General features: G+C 45.0%; 2 protein-coding genes across 4 annotated transcripts in view; one reads left to right on the top strand and one right to left on the bottom strand.

Annotated features, from left to right (window-relative positions):
* The window catches only part of LOC120978287 (cysteine-rich tail protein 1-like), a 96,473-nt gene that overhangs the window by 38,463 nt on the left and 34,643 nt on the right, over positions 1–23,367 (bottom strand). The window lies entirely within an intron of this gene.
* RNF208 (ring finger protein 208) lies at positions 3,158–12,915 on the top strand. Of its 3 annotated transcripts, none has more exons than XM_040406533.1 (2): positions 3,158–3,308; positions 10,507–12,915. In XM_040406533.1, the coding sequence occupies exon 2, from the start codon at positions 11,201–11,203 to the stop codon at positions 11,996–11,998; it is 798 nt and encodes a 265-aa protein (XP_040262467.1). In that variant the 5' UTR covers positions 3,158–3,308; positions 10,507–11,200; the 3' UTR covers positions 11,999–12,915. The 3 variants fall into 3 exon arrangements, with proteins under 3 accessions (XP_040262467.1, XP_040262468.1, XP_040262469.1); XM_040406534.1 differs by lacking the exon at positions 3,158–3,308 and adding an exon at positions 3,542–3,657; XM_040406535.1 differs by lacking the exon at positions 3,158–3,308 and adding an exon at positions 3,589–3,714.

Here is a 23,367-nt window from a genome sequence, read left to right as displayed (position 1 = left end):
CCACCCTGACCAGTCTCCCTGTCCCCCCACCATGCTTCACTGTAGGGGTGGTATTGGGCAGGTGATGAGCAGCACCCTGTTCCCCTAAACATTTTGAAAATCTTTTTTACAAACACCAGGCGGCTTTCCTGTCTCTTTTACTGCGGAGAGGCTTCTTTCCGGCCGCTCTGCCATAAAGCCCAGATTGGTGGGGGCTGCAGTGATGGTCGACCTTCTGGAAGTTTCTCCCATCTACACACAGGATCTTTGGAGCTCATCCAGAATGACCATTGGGTTCGTGGTCACCTCTCTTACCAAGGCCCTTCTCCCCAATTACTCCCCAAACAGTTTGGAGGGGTGACCAGCTGTAGGAAGAGTCCTGGTTGTTCCCAATTTTCCATGTAAGAATTATGGAGGTCCCTGTGCTCCTGGGAACCTTCAGTGCCGCAGACATTTTTTGCCCCCTTCTCCAGGTCTGAGCCTCCACACAATCCTGTCTCTGAGCTCTACAGGCAGTTCTCTCCTCCTCATGGCTCGGTCTCTGCTCTGATCTGCATTGTCAGATGTGAGATCTTATATAGGACAGGGCTGTGTCTTTCCAAATCATGTCCTATCCGCTGAATTTACCACAGGTGACTTCAAACAAGGTGGAGAAACATCTCAGAGGTGATCCAGAGAAATGGGAGCGAAATGTCAAGTGTTATAACACTTATGTCCAGTAGAAATTGTAATTTTTTCCTTTTTAATAAATTTGCAAACATTTATAAAATTCTGTTTTTCACTTTCTCATTATGGTGTACTGGGTGCAGATTGATGCAGGAAATATACAGTCAGGTCCATAAATATTGGGACATCGACACAATTCTAACATTTTTGGCTCTATACATCATCACAGTGGATTTGAAATGAAACGAACAAGATGTGCTTTACCTGCAGACTGTCAGCTGTAATTTGAGGGCATGTACATCCAAATCAGGTGAACGGTGTAGAAATTACAACAGTTTGCATATGTGCCTCCCACTTGTTAAGGGACTAAAAGTAATGGGACAGAATAATAATCATAAATCAAACTTTCACTTTTTAATACTTGGTTGTAAATCCTTTTCAGTCAATCACAGCCTGAAGTCTGGAACGCATAGACATCACCAGACGCTGGGTTTCATCCCCGGTGATGCTCTGCCAGGCCTCTACTGCAACTGTCTTCAGTTCCTGCTTGTTCTTGGGGCATTTTCCCTTCAGTTTTGTCTTCAGCAAGTGAAATGCTCAATCGGATTCAGGTCCGGTGATTGACTCGGTCATTGTATAACATTCCACTTCTTTCCCTTAAAAAACTCTTTGGTTGCTTTTGCAGTATGCTTTGGGTCATTGTCCATCTGCTCTGTGAAGCGCCGTCCAACGAGTTCTGAAGCATTTGGCTGAATATGAGCAGATAATATTGCCCGAAACACTTCAGAATTCATCCTGCTGCTTTTGTCAGCAGTCACATCATCGATAAATACAAGAGAAGCAGTTCCATTGGCAGCCATACATGCCCACACCATGACACTACCACCACCATGCTTCACTGATGAGGTGGTATGCTTAGGATTATGAGCAGTTCCTTTCCTTCTCCATACTCTTCTCTTCCCATCACTCTGGTACAAGTTGATCTTGGTCTCATCTGTCCATAGGATGTTGTTCCAGAACTGTGAAGGCTTTTTTAGATGTAGTTTGGCAAACTCTAATCTGGCCTTCCTGTTTTTGAGGCTCACCAATGGTTTCCATCTTGTGGTGAACCCTCTGTATTCACTCTGGTGAAGTCTTCTCCTGATTGTTGACTTTGACACACATACACCTACCTCCTGGAGAGTGTTCTTGATCTGGCCAACTGTTGTGAAGGGGGTTTTCTTCACCAGGGAAAGAATTCTTCGCTCATCCACCACAGTTGTATTCCACGGTCTTCCAGGTCTTTTGGTGTTGCTGAGCTCACCGGTGCGTTCCTTCTTTTTAAGAATGTTCCAAACAGTTGTTTTGGCCGCGCCTAATGTTTTTGCTATCTCTCTTATGGGGTTGTTTTGTTTTTTCAGCCTAATGATGGCTTGCTTCACTGATAATGACAGCTCTTTGGATCTCATCTTGAGAGTTGACAGCAACAGATTCCAAATGAACTCTGGACCTTTTATCTGCTCATTGTAATTGGGATAATGAGGGAATAACACACACCTGGCCATGGAACAGCTGAGAAGCCGATTGTCCCATTACTTTTGGTTCCTTAACAAGTTGGAGGCACATATGCAAACTGCTGTAATTCCTGCACCGTTCACCTGATCTGGATGTAAATACCCTCAAATTAAAGCTGACAGTCTGCAGTTAAAGCACGTCTTGTTTGTTTCATTTCAAATCCATTGTGGTGGTGTATAGAGCCAAAAATGTTAGAATTGTGTCGATGTCCCAATATTTATGGACCTGACTGTATATATATTTTTTTTAATTTTAACACAAGGAGCAACATAACAAAAATGTGAAAAAACGTGAAAGGGTCGGAAGACTGAACGTCCTGTATGCATCTGGCTGTCATGCAGTCTCACATATATCCATCTCTCTCCCCCTCTCACACATCTATCTATGTATCACATATATCAGCTTTGATTGTTTCTACGATGTCTTTGTACAGACTGATATCGGTCAGTGGGGGGGGGGGGGGATGTTATATAGATGTATTAATAGGCGAGTGCTGTCCCCTGTGCCCGGAGTCTCTTACAGTCATTGACTATTATTTGGAACATTATCCAAGGAATATCCAGGCCTCCCTTATAACAATATATCATAGAATACACTGCACCGCTCTGTGTGCTGTTATGCAAATCTAGCAGAGCTGAACTTGTCCGTTCATCATTCTATATGCTTTCACACAGGACTGCACTGTACAGTGGACAAAATAAGCTCTGCTACATCTGTAAATGTATTATACGGGCTATGAATCCTGTGCACTGTAATACAGCACTGTGCTTGTTCCTGAAGGGGGTGCATATATAAAGACCCAGTGTCTACGTCCCCCGTCCCCCCCCATTAGTCATTAACCAGCAGCTGTAAGCAGTCTAGGCAGAGCGGTAGATACGGTAGCATGTTCATATAGGTAGAAGATGAATGAGAAGGGGGTATGGCCTGGGGAGGAGGCTGAGTACTGACAGCTTTGCCTTGCACAGAGGGTGGACCCTGAGCTACTGCAACCCACTGGGCTTGTGCTAAGCGATTGAGAGGAACAGGAGCAGCCTGCATCACTGCAGAGCCCACTGCAGACAGGGAGGGCACCAGGCACACTGCAAGGAGGAGGACGGAGCTGACAGCTGGTAAGTTTATCTTGGCATTTGCTGGGCATACAGGGTGAAGGTACACGGGGGATGTGACGGGCACCGACTCCTCATTGCATCCGTCTTGCATCAGGGATGAGGTCTTCTTTGTGCAATGACATTCCCAGTTTTCTATATGACCACCCATCTTGGATTTATCGTCTCCCCCCTCCCCCTGAGAGGCTTTCCTTATATGACATCCCTTATAAATACAATGTTCCACTTTGGAAATCTCCCATTTTTGCAATCGGATTACTACGGGATAAGAGAAGGATCCTGGCTGACATCCTGGACAAGCCGCTAATTCCTTCTCCTCCTCCCCGGCAGCTCCATCCTCATCCAAATGGAGGTGAATGACATCCGCTATTTTATAGCATTTATTTTTGGCAATCTCATTTAAATGCAGGTAGGGTGACCCCTATGGGGGGGTATATGGGATTGTGCGCGGATAGCGAGCAGGAGGTGGGGGGCTGGGGAGCAGTGACAGAGCAATGTGCATCTAATCTGCCTTTCAGATAACCTTTGCAGAATGTGGCCTCCCAAAATGCACTGACAAAGCCTGCACCTAGGGGGGCGAGGAGCCGACTACCATCTACCCTCATGGTGCACATCCCGGAGGGTGGGGGTCCGGGGTAAACATTGCAGGGAATGGGAAGGAGGTGTGTGCCCCCCGTATTGTAAGGTGCATGCACGTAGCCGCAGATCCTTCCAATATGGACGTTCCCTTCATGTTTGCTGGTTTGTTGATGGCTCATATTCAATAGATGAGGAGAATTTCAGTGACTCTCATTATTTATGTGGACTGGAGTAAAAGACCCTCCCCCAGTACGGAAAATACACTGGGATTCTAGGCGAACCAGGATATGGGATGTCAGAACCAAAGACCAGGGTGTTGAATGCGGCCGGTGGTGAAATATCGGTAACGGTGCGGCAGGATTTCATGATGTTTTTGTGAATTGTGGCTACTGACGTATCGGTGGATCTGTACTGGTCTGCAGAGCTTACAGTCTAAATTCCCCACAGACACAGACTGAGGCTGGTCAGATCTTGCTGGGGTCTGCCAAAGATTAAGGCGGTCTCATAATCTGTATTCAGCTGTTTGGATTTTACCTTTCTGGAGATAAGCGGCGCCACAACGTCAGGAGGCCGCTTATCCCCCATGGAGATAACAGTGCAAGTGTGGCCAAGCTGAGCAGGCATTCCTTGGAGGAGAGGAGGCTGAGAGTTGATGGTTGAGTCGGCCCAGGCTATCCCATCCCTGTGGACAGAGGATAGCCGCTGGACCATAGCAGGTGAGGAAACGTTTTGCCCCGTCCTCTCCTCCATCAGTCTTCTTCAGGGTCTCCTATGAGGACATATTCCTGGAGCCTTGATCCCTTGCAGGCCCATTGTGCTGGTCTTATCCTGTTACTTATATTGCACTGACATATCCCGCAGCGCTGTACTGTAATCACATCAGTCCCCGATCCCGGCGGTCCTCACAATCTAAACTCCAATTTTATAGGAACCCCACCGACCTACCATAGTATAGGAAAAACCCAGGATCCCAGTGCAAGAGGGGTGTCCATGCCACAAGGAGACTGGGTCTTCACAGGAGGTGGGCACGCTAACGCTAAGGGGTCCGGGGCCGGTAAGACTAATAGGGGTGGAGGGGCCCACATACAGTCCTATGTCGTGTACCACGGTTATGCCCGCCCCGAGGGATCGTTTTGGCTTGTCTGCTATAGCTGCTGGCGATGGCGGTCGAGCTACAGATCCCGGAAAATATTATTTACAGAAAATTCTCCACCAAATAGTGACAAACAAGGCTATTCACAGATTGTCGCGAAATTCTGGAGCGAGGGAAGGTGCAAAATAATACAATCTGGAGAAGGTGGGAATAGCGGTGCGACACGCAAACTGCCAAGACGTGGGACGATGAAGGCAATCTGACGTTTACAGCTATTTTACCCGTTTCAAAGGAATCTTCGCATTGTATTTTATAGATAAAGTTGATTGAAATGGGCACAAAAAAAAACATGTGGCCAATCAGAATTCAGCGTTCATTCTACCAGTGCAAGTTAGAAAATGAAAGCTGGACAGTGATTGGCTGCTGGGGCCAACAAGGCCCAGGGCTGGATGCATGAGGACCAATCCAGCGCCCATTTCAATAAACTTTATTTATAATAAAAGAAACAAAAACAAAAAAGAATTCTTATATTTTGGTAATGAAAGCTGGAATGTAAGCGGCTCCTATGATGGAGTGCACTAGGCGATACATCTCTGCACTAGATCTTGATATACAAGAGAAAAAGGGAGAAGTTGAGGTGAGAAGACGGCGTGAAGCGAACAGGAAACGTAGTTTCTAAATACAAGGTGGCGACGGCGTCTCTGATGAAATCATCACCCTACAAGATCTAGGAAGTAATGGTGGTTAATGGCGCTGTCTGTGCTGTAACCCATAGCAACCAACCAGATATTTGTGTACAGTCAGTAAGGGTTGGCACCATTCCTTCGCCCGCTGTCAGTGATGTCACACCTGGCAGTTAGCGGTTTCACGTGTCGCCATTAACCCCGCATGCGATGAATGTGCATCGCTTGTATGTTCGCCATCTGATTAGGTTAGCGCTGACCGCCTTCTATAGGTGTTCCTTTCCGCCATGATGTTTGCAGACGCCAATCTTTACTCCCGAAACCCGTGTGAGCCTATTTCTGTTTGAAATCCGGGAAGAATTCATCATTGGCGCCTAATAGATTGATCTATGGGAAAATGACAAGCTGCGATCTGATTGGCTGATGAGTTTTACCAAATAAGCCCTTAAGCGCGGAGAAAGGAGGTCGATTAGTCACTTTCTTTCCTGTCGTACGCCTCATTGTCCGAGACGTAATGTGGAGAGGGCGACACAAGACGTATTTCCAGTAAAAGAAGAACATGTTTGTTGCCGTCGCTGCCCCCCCCCTCCCCCATGTTACAGCTGTGTAATCCATTGTTTCCTCGTCGCTCTATTGTCTGGGTATATAAGGGGGGGGAGGGGGGGCTGATGTATATACACTGGCAGAGGTTGTCATGGGAGACCGTGAAACGCACCGCGCAATACTTGGATCTGGCGGATTGGAATACCGTAAATCTGTATTCGCGGCCACGTGCTGGGGCACAAAGAGCGTACAATCCCAATTCCCTGGGTAACTGCGGCGGATCAGGCATGTACAGTCGTCGATCACGTCCCCTCTGGCTAACGCCGCGCCATTCTACATCTCTATACGTTACCCCTTTCTGTGTGGAATTCATATAATTTCCACACATTTCCTCCGCTCCGGTGAAAGCTACGATCACAATCCCGGGGGAATGGATGGTCATAAGCTGTCCTAGCACTACAACTCTCAGCATTACACAAGGTCGCCCAGGATTATTCACCATCTTGAGCTGCCGGCTCTGATATTTATTACTTGTATTCTGATGGAAAGGTAGAATAACATCCCCATAAATTGTAATGGTAGTTCCCAGATTTAAAGGGCCGGTAGCCCTATCATGGTCAGATTAGAACAGTACGGCAGCGTTACAAGAGGCCGGGTCACATTGATGGATGTGGAGGGTCTCAGCGCTGGACATAAAGCAGTGGTCACAGAGGCAGGGACTTATCTGATAACACAGAGCAGTATGGGTAATGCTGCTGACCTTGTCACTATAGATGGCGGCACACGTAAAGGATTTCCTCTGGTCGTATACCGTTCACTGGCCATTCGTTTCCCTTCTGCTGCCCCCAGCGTCGCCCCCTCCGCAGTGTATTCCAGTAACTCGCCACATATCATGGGTGGAAGGCACCGGGCGACTGAGCCATTACTGATTTTTCTTGCAACTTTTTGGATTCTCTGGGTTTTGTTGCTGGAGTAGAAATCCGTAGTGAAGCTGTGAGCCCCCGCCAGGAGGGTCCTGTGCCCCCTGCACTGCCCCTTAGTAAGCTTTAGTGGCAGTGATGTGGATGGGGGATGATGACTGAACTGCAGGACAGGGAGAGTTGTCATGGGGGTGAGAGCTGAAGGGCTGCAGGCGGGAGATCACTTATGGGGGCACCGCGGCCGTCTACTGTGGGGGCACCACGGCCGTCTACTGTGGGGGCACCACGGCCGTCTACTGTGGGGGCACCACGGCCGTCTACTGTGGGGGCACCACGGCCGTCTACTGTGGGGGCACCACGGCCGTCTACTGTGGGGGCACCACGGCCGTCTACTGTGGGGGCACCACGGCCGTCTACTGTGGGGGCACCACGGCCGTCTACTGTGGGGGCACCACGGCCGTCTACTGTGGGGGCACCACGGCCGTCTACTGTGGGGGCACCACGGCCGTCTATTGTGGGGGCACCACGGCCGTCTATTGTGGGGGCACCACGGCCGTCTATTACGGGGACACCACGGCTGTCTATTATGGGGACACTATGGCGCTGGGGGCGCTGTGGAAGTGCTGAGAGGTAATGAGACATCAGCAGACATGTTCAATGTCATGGGGGGACAGCTGCCTATTCTACATTTCAGAATAGTGTGGGGTACGATATAGCAGAGCTACATGCGTCGTTTCTTTTGTGCACTGCGCTGATATAATGAAGTCTGTTTACCACTGTCCAATGATAACACAAAGTGATACCAACAGGGGCTGACCAGTGAGAAACTCGGCTCTGCTGCATCTGTCTGTGAAGGTGTAAGAAAAGGCAAAAACGACACAGTCCTAAAGGGTAAAAGACTTGAGTCATTGTCCTCAGGACTGGTTCTCCTTACAGACGGTTCTTCCAGCTTCTTATTACTGAGCATGTCCTGCAGCAGGTGGGGTACCGTACGGGGGGGGCGAGGTTACCATAGCAATGCTTGGAACATGTTTATGGGCGACAACAACCCAACAAATGTGTTTCCTCTATAGTCATGTGACTATTATTCCTGAACTGGGAGCAGGCGGCTATATTTCCGGCAACATTCCAGAAAGATCGGAACGTTCCCATTGTGACACGGTGAATGTACGTTCCGTTCTGTCTGATCTGCCCCCCCTGTCCAGGTTCCCTCAGCCGCCATCTTTACTGCGAAACAACCGCAAAAGCACAAAAGAAACGGGAACTGAAAGTGTTTATTCATGTAAATGACCCAACCGATCAAACCTTATAATCCAGAGTACCCGAGTCATAAGAATACCGCCACATACTGTATGCTAAGAACAGAATTTATAACCGTATTATAGTAGTTATATTCTTGTACATAGGAGCAGTGTTATAGCAGTTATATTCTTGTACATAGGAGCAGTATTATAGTAGTTATATTCTTGTACATAGGAGGCAGTATTATAGTAGTTATATTCCTGTACATAGGAGCAGTATTAGAGTAGTTATATACTTGTACATAGGAAGCAGTATTATAGTAGTTATATTCTTGTACATAGGAGGCAGTATTATAGTAGTTATATTCTTGTACATAGGATACAGTATTATAGTAGTTATATTCTTGTACATAGGATACAGTATTATAGTAGTTATATTCTTGTACATAGGAGGCAGTATTATAGTAGTTATATTCTTGTACATAGGAGCAGTATTATAGTAGTTATATTCTTGTACATAGGAGGCAGTATTATAGTAGTTATATTCTTGTATATAGGAGGCAGTATTATAGTAGTTATATTCTTGTACATAGGAGGCAGTATTATAGTAGTTATATTCTTGTACATAGGAGGCAGTATTATAGTAGTTATATTCTTGTACATAGGAGCAGTATTAAAGGAAGTTATATTCTTGTACATAGGAGCAGTATTATAGTAGTTATATTCTTGTACATAGGAGCAGTATTATAGTAGTTATATTCTTGTACATAGGAGGCAGTATTATAGTAGTTATATTCTTGTACATAGGAGCAGTATTATAGTAGTTATATTCTTGTACATAGGAGCAGTATTATAGTAGTTATAGTCTTGTACATAGGAGCAGTATTATAGTAGTTATATTCTTGTACATAGGAGCAGTATTATAGTAGTTATATTCTTGTACATAGGAGCAGTATTATAGTAGTTATATTCTTGTACATAGGAGCAGTATTATAGTAGTTATATTCTTGTACATAGGGGCAGTATTATAGTAGTTATATTCTTGTACATAGGAGCAGTATTATAGTAGTTATATTCTTGTACACAGGAGCAGTATTATAGTAGTTATATTCTTGTACATAGGAGCAGTATTATAGTAGTTATAGTCTTGTACATAGGAGCAGTATTATAGTAGTTATATTCTTGTACATAGGAGCAGTATTATAGTAGTTATATTCTTGTACATAGGAGCAGTATTATAGTAGTTATATTCTTGTACATAGGAGCAGTATTATAGTAGTTATATTCTTGGACGTAGGAGGCAGTATTATAGTAGTTATATTCTTGTACATAGGAGCAGTATTATAGTAGTTATATTCTTGTACATAGGAGGCAGTATTATAGTAGTTATATTCTTGTACATAGGAGCAGTATTATAGTAGTTATATTCTTGTACATAGGAGGCAGTATTATAGTAGTTATATTCTTGTACATAGGAGCAGTATTATAGTAGTTATATTCTTGTACATAGGAGCAGTATTATAGTAGTTATATTCTTGTACATAGGAGCAGTATTATAGTAGTTATATTCTTGTACATAGGAGCAGTATTATAGTACAGTAGTTATATTCTTGGACATAGGAGGCAGTATTATAGTACAGTAGTTATATTCTTGGACATAGGAGGCAGTATTAAAGTACAGCAGTTATATTCTTGTACATAGGAGCAGTATTATAGTAGTTATATTCTTGTATATAGGAGCAGTATTATAGTAGTTATATTCTTGTACATAGGAGGCAGTATTATAGTAGTTATATTCCTGTACATAGGAGGCAGTATTATAGTAGTTATATTCTTGTACATAGGAGCAGTATTATAGTAGTTATATTCTTGTACATAGGAGCAGTATTATAGTACAGTAGTTATATTCTTGGACATAGGAGGCAGTATTATAGTACAGTAGGTATATTCTTGGACATAGGAGGCAGTGTTATAACAGTGATAGTCTTGTTCTTAGGCAGCATTATTATAGCAGTTATCTGTGTGAATCCGGTTTGTGGGTCTTTTCCATCCGCAGAACCATGAACAATGTTGATTTGAACCATTTTGCTTTTCTCCTTGAAGTTTCTAACCTTCTCCCCTCCTTCTTTATTTTGTACACAGGTACGCAGGAAACTAGACAGTGTATTACGTGAGGACTCTGCAGTATCAGAGGTAATGATTGATCTACATAAACTCAGCTCCCTCATCTCCTAAAGTCAACCACGTTCCAGCTCCAGGACTTCTCCTGCACCTTCATTAGGAGGCCTCATTAAAGCCGTCTGGATGTAGGTCTGACCTAGGCCAGCCCTGTACAGTGATCATCAGTCTCCTGGAATGCAACTGACCTGTTGGTGGGAGCGAGAGAGAAGTCAGGAGAAAGGAATTTGTGCGCCGTCCTACAACCTCGCTCCAGCCTCCTGCAACAATAACAAGGAACAAGGTGGAACACCTGTTCTCAAGGTACACAATGCCCTTGATGTGGAGTTACTGTAACCCTCAGCCGTTCTGCACGGATTATACTGTGTTTCTGTGAAATTGCGGGATACTCTGCGGCTGCTTCGCTCTACCTCTGAGGGAATCTCGCTGAGGTCTACATTAGACTGTACAAATATCAAGGCTTCCGGATCTGGAGATTGCATTTGGACCCCACTTCTTGGATATTATACACTGGTTTATGTAAAATCTCCTTCGGGATTGTGTCATCCTGCAGGAGATGATGGACATTGGCACTGGAGTCCAGCTTCACTCCTCCCGAATTAAGTCTCTGCCAAATCAATCTTTTTAATCGTAAGCGTTTGCATCTTCCTCAAGCCACATGCAGGGGGCTCTAGGAGAAAACAAAGTTGCGGACAGTAATGTGAAAAAAATTCTTATGTCGTGTCTGAAAGGGCAGCAGGTCATTATCAAAATGGAGGCCATGAAGATCATCCAGGCTGAGAAGTTCTCGGAATGCCAGAACTCTCAGCCGAGGTACGGTCCTCCGTCAAGGAGGGAGCCTCCCCTAGTTGCCAAACGTGCCTGGCCCTCGGACTCGGAAATTATAGTCAACCAGGCCTGCGGGGAGATGCCCACTCTGGAGAACTCTCCGAGCACCTTGGGTCTTCCAAGAACGCCTCCACCGCCGAGACGGGAGAAAATCTACCCTGGTCAACGGAAAGCGAGCAGCGAAATCTGTTACCATCGTAAGACTCCTTCCGATGAAGTTATCGTAAACCAATACGTGCTGCACCCCTCAACCCCCTGTGAACCCTTAGAATGTCCGACCTGTGGCCACATGTACAATTTTACAAACAAGAGGCCTCGGATCTTATCTTGCCTCCATTCGGTTTGCGAGGAGTGCCTGCAGATTCTCTACGAGTCGTGTCCCAAGTACAAATTCATTTCATGCCCGACCTGCAAGAGGGAAACTGTGCTGTTTACGGACTATGGCTTGGCAGCCCTCGCCGTGAACACCAGCATTCTTAACCGGCTGCCAACCGAGGCCCTGTCGGCCAACCCCGTGCAATGGAGCACCGAAGCAGACCGCAGTTGCTACCAGACCTTTCGCCAGTACTGCGGTGCAGCTTGCAACTGTCAAGTCCGCAATCCACTGTCTTCCTGTACCATCATGTAGCCTTGGGGCCGGGATTGCCCCGGAGGACGCTTATTACTTGTGCAGTATTATCTCGAATGTTGGCAGAAGCGGGATTGGGGGGGGGCAGCTTATCTCCGATTCGGCCACTTCTATATCCTGACTGTGTTCAATATCAGTGAAACAGACTTTTGTGAATCGAGCGACCATCGTTTACATCTTCCTTCCATCCGTCTTGGTGACTTCTTGCATCCCTCTGTCGCTTTGTCTGCCCCTAGACTTGACCGTCCTCCTCCTCTTCCTTTGTGTCTCTCTTTTCTTACCGACCTTTTTCTAAGTGGTGATGTAAATATGCATGAAAGGACGGGTACAGGAACGGACTGGGGGGCACGGCGGTGGGCCCTTTGCTCCGTTACACAACCAGCTGTGCCACGTAAGGAAGGCACCAAGCACAACTCAACCTCTGACCATAAATGGTGGGTGGCAAAGCCACGGGTTGTTGGCGGAAGCTGCTGGTCACTCTGGATCTAACCTACCCCAATAGTCGGGGGGAGCGGGCATCATCTGACGCCCATTGTCTAAATTGTTTTGCCAAAGCTATTATTAATATTTCAGTTGCTGAACAGAAATGATATATTTTAAATTATTGTATGTATTTGAAAAATGTTTAAAAAAATGTGACTGCGTTAACCACTTTGCAGGTCCCTCTTGCATCAGTTTAACCCCTCCTCTGCCGACGAGGTCTGCAGTACGTTGCGGTGCGATGTACGGAGGATGTTGTGGGCAGAGGGGCAGGTTATTTAACTACGCGTTGTCCTGATAAGAGAATCATGGTGGGAGACGTCTGTGTATTGATCCGCTATTCAATAGCTTGCTGACCAGGGACGTTGTTGCTGTAGCTAAGCTTCCTCTTCAGCTGAAATAACCATCAACTACATAAATGGCTACAACACACTCGGCTCTGCTGTCCTGTTTAAGTTACGGTACTTACAGTTTCATTATTTTATATGATTTCTGTCTAATAGGAGAAGGTTCACCCTTAAAGCTCTGGCATCAGACATGTCCATAGACGTCTCCAGTCACTGGCAGGTTTACGTATCCCCAACTGCCTTAGGTTTAATGGTGACCTGTACAGTACTTTCTATATTCAGATAGAGGGGGGGGGGCTGGAGTTATGAAGAGGCGCTGGCGAATGTCTGATAGTAAATGACCCCCTATATGTTTGGAACCACATAGGATGTGAGATGGAAGCTCCGACACTGCCCACTCCATTAGGGGTTGGTGCCCTCTTGTTTAATGAGGCTATCCCTGGTTCTAGGGACGAGTGTGTGGGAGGGGGGGGCGTCAGAGAACCTGACCAATAACATCTTCTGACAGGTTTAAAGGGCATCTGTCAGCAGTTTTGTCTCTATGACACCGGCTGACTGACCTGTTACATGTGCACTTGGCAGTTGAAGGCGTCTGTGTTGGTCCCGTGTTCATATGTGCCTGCATTACTGAGAAAAATCATGTTTTAATATATGCAAATGAGCCTCTAGGAGCAACGGGGGCGTTACCATTGCACCTAGAGGCTCTGCCGGATTTATTATAACTTATGCCTGAAACTAGCATAAATATAGCTGAAATCTGTACATGAAATCTGTACCAAATTTCTTGAGACCTTTGCCTCTAAATACATTTGGCGCATCTCACTCCACCACACTTTCTACGGACGCTCCTCATATGGCAGAATAACGCTCCTTTCCGCTGTCAGTCTCAGGAGCACAAGTGAGTATTTTGCAGGTCTTCTTGGCAGTTTATCATTTAAAGGGGTTTTCTACACGGCCAATTAAAAATGTCAGACGTATGACTTCGGGGAGGAGGGGAATCACTGCTGAGACCCCGTCCTGTCCCCATTCTCCGCAATGTACCGCACCCATACCAATCACATTTTTATGGCGTTTGGAAAGCCTCAAATAGTCATATAAAATCGCTATATGGTGCACAAGTGAAGACACACGTGGACTGGACTTCCCCTTTAAGTCCTTGTAAACATGTTTTTCTGCGATGAGGCGTTTCCTATACTCAGACGCTCAGTTTCTGGCCGGTTTGAGGGTAATTATTGCCCTCACTTGTTTTGGGGGGGACGACGACCCAGAATTGTCCTATTTGGTCAATACATGATCATTGGAAGAGACTATAGGCGGCCCGAAATGGCTGATAACAGGGAGCAATAGGCGTAGCCCTGATGTCCTACGACCCCCATCATCACACAGATATTTATCACTACATCTAAGCTGAGCTCACCCTTGGTCACGACTAATAATTGCGGACTTTCTGTAACCAGTGAGAAATATTAACAGACTGGGAATACAAGGTCTCGGAGGTGCTGGTTCTACAACCATTGTGGTCGGCGCGCAGACGTGGGCGAGCATTTCCTGTCTTCATGCGCAGACCTTGTGCGAAACAATATGGTGCAGGAAACCGTATGTGAACAGGCGGCAGGTGCTAAGGTTTACACTATTAGTCAGCTATGTAACTGCGACCCCGGGGGCGGTCTGGAGAAAATGGGTCACAGGGCCAAAAACAAACGTGATACCCACAACCCCATCTGGGCGTGATCGATAAAAAATATTTTATTGTAATTTTTTTTTATTCATGTAGCAACACACATACATCTGCATATTACCAGTGCCAAATAATTCCGCCATATAGTATCCAAATATTGCCATATAGTGCTCACTATACCATGTTTTATGCTATTACAGGGTTTTTTGCACTGATGATCTATCCTTTGAATGGGTCATCAGTATCTGATTGGTGGGGGTCCGACCCCCGGACAGTTTGAGAAGGCACCGGCGCCCACAGGAGCGCTGCGGCCTTCTCTCAGCTTCGCCTTATCCATGTGACATCACGATCATCAGTCACGTGGCCTAGGAGCAGCTCAGCCCCATTGAAGTGAATACTAAGCGTGGCCATTATACAACGTACGGCGCTGTGCTCGGTGAGCGGAGAGAAGGCTGCGGTGCTCACAGCTGATCGGCGGGGGTCCCGGGTGTCGGACCCCATCAGTCAGATACTGAAGACGTATCCAAAGCATGCGTGATCAGTATAAAAAAATAAAAATTTTAATTTCAGAAAACCCCTTTAAACCCCAGAATGCTCATAGCACAGGCCTCCGATTGTGATGAGGACGGACAATCCTGCTGAACGTCTCCTTTAAATATACAAGACGCCCTGATCGTTCAAGTATGAAAAACTGGCAGGAAGTTTACTTACAGCAGAGAAATAAACCTGTAGGTGTATGAAATACAAGCCTGAAACCGGAGTTATTTCCTGCGTTTCATCACTGCGGGTAATCATACGTTACCGCTCTATAGTTATCCCACATCTACAGCGGAGTCCTGTCACATAGTGCTAAAGACAATGTATCTCTGTCTGGAGCATCACTCCCATCATGTCCCAGGACAAAACACAGAAACCATCCCTCTGCGGAGGAAGAAAAGAGACAAGTGGTCTGAGTGCAATATGGTGGCAAAACAGGAGGGGGGGGGGTCATTTATTATGCAGAAGTACATCTATATTAGGCATATTTCTGGCACAGATTGCGGTGCAAAGCCACGGCCACTTTTTCTTTTAAGACCTGGAGTCAGCGGGGAAGGGGATGAGCCGGCAGGACTGTCTCACTCATCATTTTATGTAATAGTCTGAATGTAAGACAGCAAGGAAGCCATGTTACATTTAGAATGGCGCTGGATGCGCTGAAGTTATTTTGGAGCCGGTGCCACCTAACTACAGCGGGTCCATCCCCAGATATAGGGGGTATTAAGACCGGTGTCTAAAATGCTGGTCTTAATAAATAACCCCCTGGATGTCACTTTCCTGTTTATACTAATCCCACCTACAAGACTATAACTACTATAATACTGCCCCCTATGTACAAGAATATAACTACTATAATACTGCTCCTATGTACAAGAATATAACTACTATAATACTGCTCCTATGTACAAGAATATAACTACTATAATACTGCTCCTATGTACAAGAATATAACTACTATAGTACTGCTTCTATGTACAAGAATATAACTACTATAATACTGCTCCTATGTACAAGACTATAACTACTATAATACTGCTCCTATGTACAAGAATATAACTACTATAATACTGCTCCTCTGTACAAGAATATAACTACTATAATACTGCTCCTATGTACAAGAATATAACTACTATAATACTGCCTCCTATGTACAAGAATATAACTACTATAATACTGCCTCCTATGTACAAGAATATAACTACTATAATACTGCCTCCTATGTACAAGACTATAACTACTATAATACTGCTCCTATGTACTAGAATATAACTACTATAATACTGCTCCTATGTACTAGAATATAACTACTATAATACTGCCCTTATGTACAAGAATATAACTACTATAATACTGCCTCCTATGTACAAGAATATAACTACTATAATACTGCTCCTATGTACAAGAATATAACTACTATAATACTGCTCCTATGTACAAGAATATAACTACTATAATACTGCTCCTATGTACAAGAATATAACTACTATAATACTGCTTCTATGTACAAGAATATAACTACTATAATACTGCCTCCTATGTACAAGAATATAACTACTATAATACTGCTCCTATGTACAAGAATATAACTACTATAATACTGCCTCCTATGTACAAGAATATAACTACTATAATACTGCTCCTATGTACAAGAATATAACTACTATAATACTGCTCCTATGTACAAGAATATAACTACTATAATACTGCTCCTATGTACAAGAATATAACTACTATAATACTGCTCCTATGTACAAGAATATAACTACTATAATACTGCCCCCTATGTACAGGAATATAACTACTATAATACTGCTCCTATGTACAAGAATATAACTACTATAATACTGCTCCTATGTACAAGAATACAACTACTATAATACTGCTCCTATGTACAGGAATATAACTACTATAATACTGCTCCTATGTGCAAGAATATAACTACTATAATACTGCTCATATGTACAAGAATATAACTACTATAATACTGCTCCTATATACAAGAATATAACTACTATAATACTGCCTCCTATGTACAAGAATATAACTACTATAATGCTGCCCCTATGTACAAGAATATAACTACTATAATACTGCTCCTATGTACAAGAATATAACTACTATAATACTGCATCCTATGTACAAGAATATAACTACTATAATACTGCTCCTATGTACAAGAATATAACTACTATAATACTGCTCCTATGTACAAGAATATAACTACTATAATACTGCTCCTATGTACAAGAATATAACTACTATAATACTGCTCCTATGTACAAGAGTATAACTACTATAATACTGCTCCTATGTACAAGAATATAACTACTATAATACTGCCTCCTATGTACAAGAATATAACTACTATAATACTGCTCCTATGTACAAGAATATAAGTACTATAATACTGCTCCTATGTACAAGAATATAACTACTATAATACTGCTCCTATGTACAAGAATATAACTACTATAATACTGCCTCCTATGTACAAGAATATAACTACTATAATACTGCTCCTATGTACAAGAATATAACTACTATAATACTGCTCCTATGTACAAGAATATAACTACTATAATACTGCTCCTATGTACAGGAATATAACTACTATAATACTGCTCCTATGTGCAAGAATATAACTACTATAATACTGCCTCCTATGTACAAGAATATAACTACTATAATACTGCTCCTATGTACAAGAATATAGCTACTATAATACTGCTCCTATGTACAAGAATATAACTACTATAATACTGCTCCTATGTACAAGAATATAACTACTATAATACTGCCTCCTATGTACAAGAGTATAACTACTATAATACTGCTCCTATATACAAGAATATAACTACTATAATACTGCTCCTATGTACAAGAATATAACTACTATAATACTGCTCCTATGTACAGGAATATAACTACTATAATACTGCTCCTATATACAAGAATATAACTACTATAATACTGCCTCCTATGTACAAGAATATAACTACTATAATACTGCTCCTATATACAAGAATATAACTACTATAATACTGCTCCTATGTACAGGAATATAACTACTATAATACTGCCTCCTATGTACAAGAATATAACTACTATAATACTGCCCCTTTGTACAAGAACATATATACTATAATACGGCCCCTATGTACACGTATATAAATACAATGTTACTGCCCCTGAGGGTATATATGATGGCTTATACTCTCATTCTCTGGCGTGCTTTGCATTGCTTTCCCATGTTGTCCGTGTAGACGTGGTAGCGGTCAGTCAGGTATGTGGAGCACTCGCAGTAATCGCCTCCTGTGTTGACCCTCGGTACAGAATGTGTTTGGTGTCGTGTGTACAAGACATTCCCGTCACTGACCCCTTTGTCCCTCTGTAAATCTGGCTGGGTGACCGCTGAGCTGTGACCATGTCTGGGACCACACAGGCGTTTGTCATGATGTTCTGAAATGTCTCATGTATGTAGCAGGACTCACATGGATGATGAATCTGTTCCTGGAAGTCCTCCCACCCCAGCAGTGGAATATTATCCGACCTATAGGACCTGCCTGCTGTATACTGCACTATATACCATCTACGGGTGCACAGGGCAGCGCTCATACGGTTACTGAGGACTGCACTGGATTGCCCAACAGTCACAGCCATATCATAAAATTCTGTCCCTCTGTAGCAACCACTAGGTGGAGCTTGAGTTCTATGTATAAACTGTATGCAGTGAGCTCCCTCTAGTGGTGGCTGCAGGCAGACAGAATTGTATCATGTACATCTATGGCTATGCAGAGGAGATAAAGCTCTGAAGGTACAGTATATCAGGAAGTTCTACAACACAATTTTTTTTATCTATTTGGATTGCAAAAAATAAAATAAAAAATATTATACACTTAACCCTTTACTACTTGTACCATGAGAAAGTTTCATAACCAGCCTATGGTTATGAAACTACAACTCCCAACATGCTGGAGATCCCCAGTGTAGATCATGCTGTACATAACTGACATGGACCCGTCAGGTTTACTTCTCGGAAAGTTGGGTGACAACCAATATGGCCACCATAACAAGCTCCCAAGGGTTGTCTCCTGAGAGGTAATTCTTATCCACCCTTCTACCATTCAGGGGTGTAGGAAACCTGGGTGACAAACCCTCTGTGGGCGGCCATACTGGTTGTCACCCAGGAAAACAGTCTTGGGTTTGGGCATTTTCAGGGGACATTGTCTAGAACTAAGAGGCTGGTACTGTTATTAGGAGCCTGGCGCAGGACGTGGGCAGCCAACGCCTCGGGTCTGGGTACAGCTCCAGTAATTCCTGCCTTATCTGCTTTACAAGCTGCAAGGGAACGGCATTAAAAATATTTCCTATCAGCACGTGAAATTCATATGAGGAGGACAGACGCGGTCCTTATCTCTCACCTACTGACCTGATCAGGGGGGCACATGAGGCAGAGGGTGTTATGGATTTAACCCCCCTCACCCTGGAGCTGCAATGCATTATGGTCACAAACCCCATAAAAAACACAGAATATGTAAGCTTGGTCTTTTCAATGCAACTCTTTAAGTGCACATACCGAATTATACCAGAATGTAATATTATGGATATGGAATCCACTTTGTCATCACTGCCTACTGACCATCACCCAATTCTCTCCTCTCCAGGTATGTCTACATTGAAGCTAACTGCTGCACCCAGCTTTTCCACAGTCTGATATTGTCCACACCACTCATCTTTCCTTCTCATTCCCTGGTATGTCTACATTGAACTTTTAATATCTGTTTCCCTGCTGGGTTTATGGAGTATTTGTTTACATTGACTATTTCACCCCTGTATCTGGTCCTCCCTTGATTTGGCCAAATGTAGCCCCCTCCCCTCTTGGTCACACCTGATTGAACTCTGAGTGGTAGAAATCTAAGGTCCTTGGGTCTTTTCAGTGCAACTCTTTAAGTGCACATACCAAATTATACCAGAATTGAACCAGAAGGGGATCACAGGCGATTACAGAAATAGTTATTGCAAACAATGTTTCACTTTTTCATCTTACTCTTCCCACTTTTCCACAACCTCCTGAAATACCCCAACATCCATTCACCCAGCAAGAAACTATTCATCTCTCCCTCAATCTTACCTTCTCATCTGACGCTTGCACAAACCTGTTTGGCAACGTAAAACACTTCCTTCCCAAACACACACAGATACCTCCTGCCCTTTCTTATTCTCATTTATTAACACTTTCTCTGCTTCTCCTTATTGCTGGTGATATCTCTCCAAATCCAGCCCCCCTCAGCAAATCCCCACTATCACCTCCATGTCCCAGTACAAATCTCCTTCTACAAATTTCTGCAACCCCTTAAACCTAATAACCATTCCTCTGAGCCCTGTTCCTTTGGTTCCTCTTGCAGAAGCATTATAGAATGCACGCTCTGTCTGTAACAAACTGTCCTACATTCATGATCTTTTCATCTCTCAAAAACTTTCCTTTCTGGGTCTTACAAGAAACATGGTTGACACCCTCCGACACCTCCTCCCCTACTGCACTCTCCTATAGCGGATTTCATTAAACTCACCCCCCCCCCCCCCCCCCCCCCCCCCCCCCCGCCCCAGCTGCAAACATGGTGGAGGAGTCGGTCTTCTCCTATCAGACACCTGCTCCTACAGCCCAACTCCACTGCCACCCTCCATTACGCTCACTTCATTTGAAGTACACGCTGTTTGCATCTACTCTCCCTCCAACCTTCAAGTAGCTGTTATTTACCGCCCCCCAGGCCCAGCCACCATCTTTCTTGACCACTAAAACCTGGCTACTACACTTTCTGCCGACATCCCCACTATCATCATAGGTGACTTCAACATCCCTATTGACACCTGCCACTAAGCCGCCTCTAAACTCCTATCACTCTCTTCCTCCTTCGGCCTCTCACAGTGGTCTTCAGCTCCCACCCACAGAGATGGTCACACGCTGGATCTTATCTTTACCCGCCTCTGCTCCCTATCTAACCTTTCTCATGAGCCTCTCCCCCTATCCGACCACAACCTACTCACCTTCTCCTCACTGGTCTCTTCTGCTGCTCCCCCGCTTAACACACCAGCACACCCCCGCAGGTACCTTAAACATCTCGACTTTCGCTTGCTTTCTGATTCTCTTCTGCCACTCTCTACCATGTGTTCCCTCCAAGACCCAGATGCTGCCACCACCCTGTATAACACCACAATAAGTACAGCTCTGGACACTGTTGCCCCCCTCACACCCAACAAAACCCCAAAAATCAACAGCCAATCCTGGCACACCAACCTGACCAAAAAACTCAGGCAAGCTTCCAGGGCTGCTGAGCGGAGATGGAAGAAATCCCATTCACATGTCTGTGGTGTATTGCAGATCCGTAATACACCCGGCCGGCACCCCCATAGAACTGCCTATTCTTGTCCGCAATTGCGGACAAGAATAGGACATGTTCTATTTTTTTCCGGAGCTGCAGACCGGAAGATCGGGGTCGCGCTCTGGAAATGCACCTGTTTCGGATATTGCGGAACGGATGCGGACCCATTCCACGGACGTGTAAATGGAGCCTTAGGATCACTTCCCGCATACAAGCAATCCCTCCTCATTTTCAAATCCTCACTCGCTGATGCAAAACAGGCGACTTCTCATCTCTCATATCTTCCCTGGCCCACAGCCCTAAACAACTTCTCCGTCCCCCAGTGCCCCCACCCTCTCCTCTCATCTCAGCTGAGGACTTTGCCACATACTTCAAACAAAAGATGATCAACATCAGAGAAAGCTTCACTACAGAGTCGCCACAGACCCTCCACACAACTGCTTGGTCCTCTTCTCCACCATTACAGAAGAAAAACACTCTACCCTACTCTCCAGATCACATCTGACCACCTGTGCACTTGACCCAATCCCATCCCACCTCATCCCTAACCTCACCACAGTGTTTATCCCAGCCCTAACTCATCTCTTCAACCTATCACTAACCTCTGGTGTCTTCCCCTCTGGTTTTGAACATGCCTCCATTACACCCATCCTCAAAAAGCCTTCACTTGACCCATCTTCTTTATCCAGTTATCGCCCCATATCACTTCTTCCATTTGCCTCAAAGCTACTTGAACAACATGTCCATTCTGAACTGTCCTCTCACCTCTCCTCCTGCTCCCTCTTTGACCACCTACAATCTGGCTTCCGATCCCACCACTGGACTGAGACTGCCCTTACCAAAGTCACCAATGACCTACTAACAGCCAAAACCAAGAAACAATACTGTCCTCCTTGACCTGTCCTCTGCCTTCTCCATTACTCTGTCCTCCTTCTCCTTGACCTGTCCTCTGCCTTCGACACTGTCGACCACTCCCTTCTGTTATAAACTCTCTCATCCCTTGGCATCACTGACCTGGCCCTCTCCTGGATCACATCATACCTCACAGACCGGACGTTTAGCGTCTCCCACTCTCACACCACCTCCTCGTCTCATTTCCTCTCTGTTGGTGTCCCTCAAGGCTCTGTCCTAGGACCCCTGCTCTTCTCTATCTACACTTTCGGCCAGGGACATCTCAGAGTCCCATGGCTTTCAGTATCACTCTTATGCTGACGACACACAAATCTACCTCTCTGGTCCAGATATCACCACCTTACTATCTCAGAATCCCACAATGTCTATCTTCTATATCATCCTCCTTCTCCTCTCGCTTTCTAAAACTTAACATGGATAAAACAGAATTCATCATCTTTCCCCATCTTGCTCAACCCCCCCCAACAGACCTATCTATCACGATCAATGGCTGCACACTCTCCCTGGTCAACCAAGTCTGCTGCCTTGGAGCGACCTTGGATTCTGCCCTCTCCTTCCGACCGCACATCCAAACCCTTTCCGCCACCTGCCGCCTCCAACTCAAAAACATCTCCCGCATCCGCGTTTTCCTCAACTTTGAATCTGCGAAAATGCTTGTACATGCCCTCATCATCTCCCGCCTAGACTACTGCAACACTCTCCTCTGTGGCCTTCCATCTAGCACTCTGGCACCACTCCAATCTATCCTCAACTCTGCTGCCAGACTAATCCACCTCTCACCCTATTACTCCTCTGCCTCTCCCCTCTGCCAATCCCTTCACTGGCTCCCCATTGCCCAGCAAATTCACTTCAAAGTACTAACAAACACATACAAGGCCGTCCACAACCTGTCCCCTCCCTACATCTCTGAGCTACTTTCCCGATACATCCCCACACGCACTCTCCGATCCTCACAAGACGTTCTTCTCTCCTCTCCTCTTATCGCCTCTTCCCACAATCGCCTCAAAGATTTCTCCCGTGCATCCCCCATACTCT

The sequence above is a fragment of the Bufo bufo genome, chromosome 8 (assembly GCF_905171765.1).
Source record: "Bufo bufo chromosome 8, aBufBuf1.1, whole genome shotgun sequence".
Lineage (NCBI taxonomy): Eukaryota > Metazoa > Chordata > Amphibia > Anura > Bufonidae > Bufo > Bufo bufo.
This window is presented reverse-complemented; position numbering and strand designations above follow the sequence as displayed.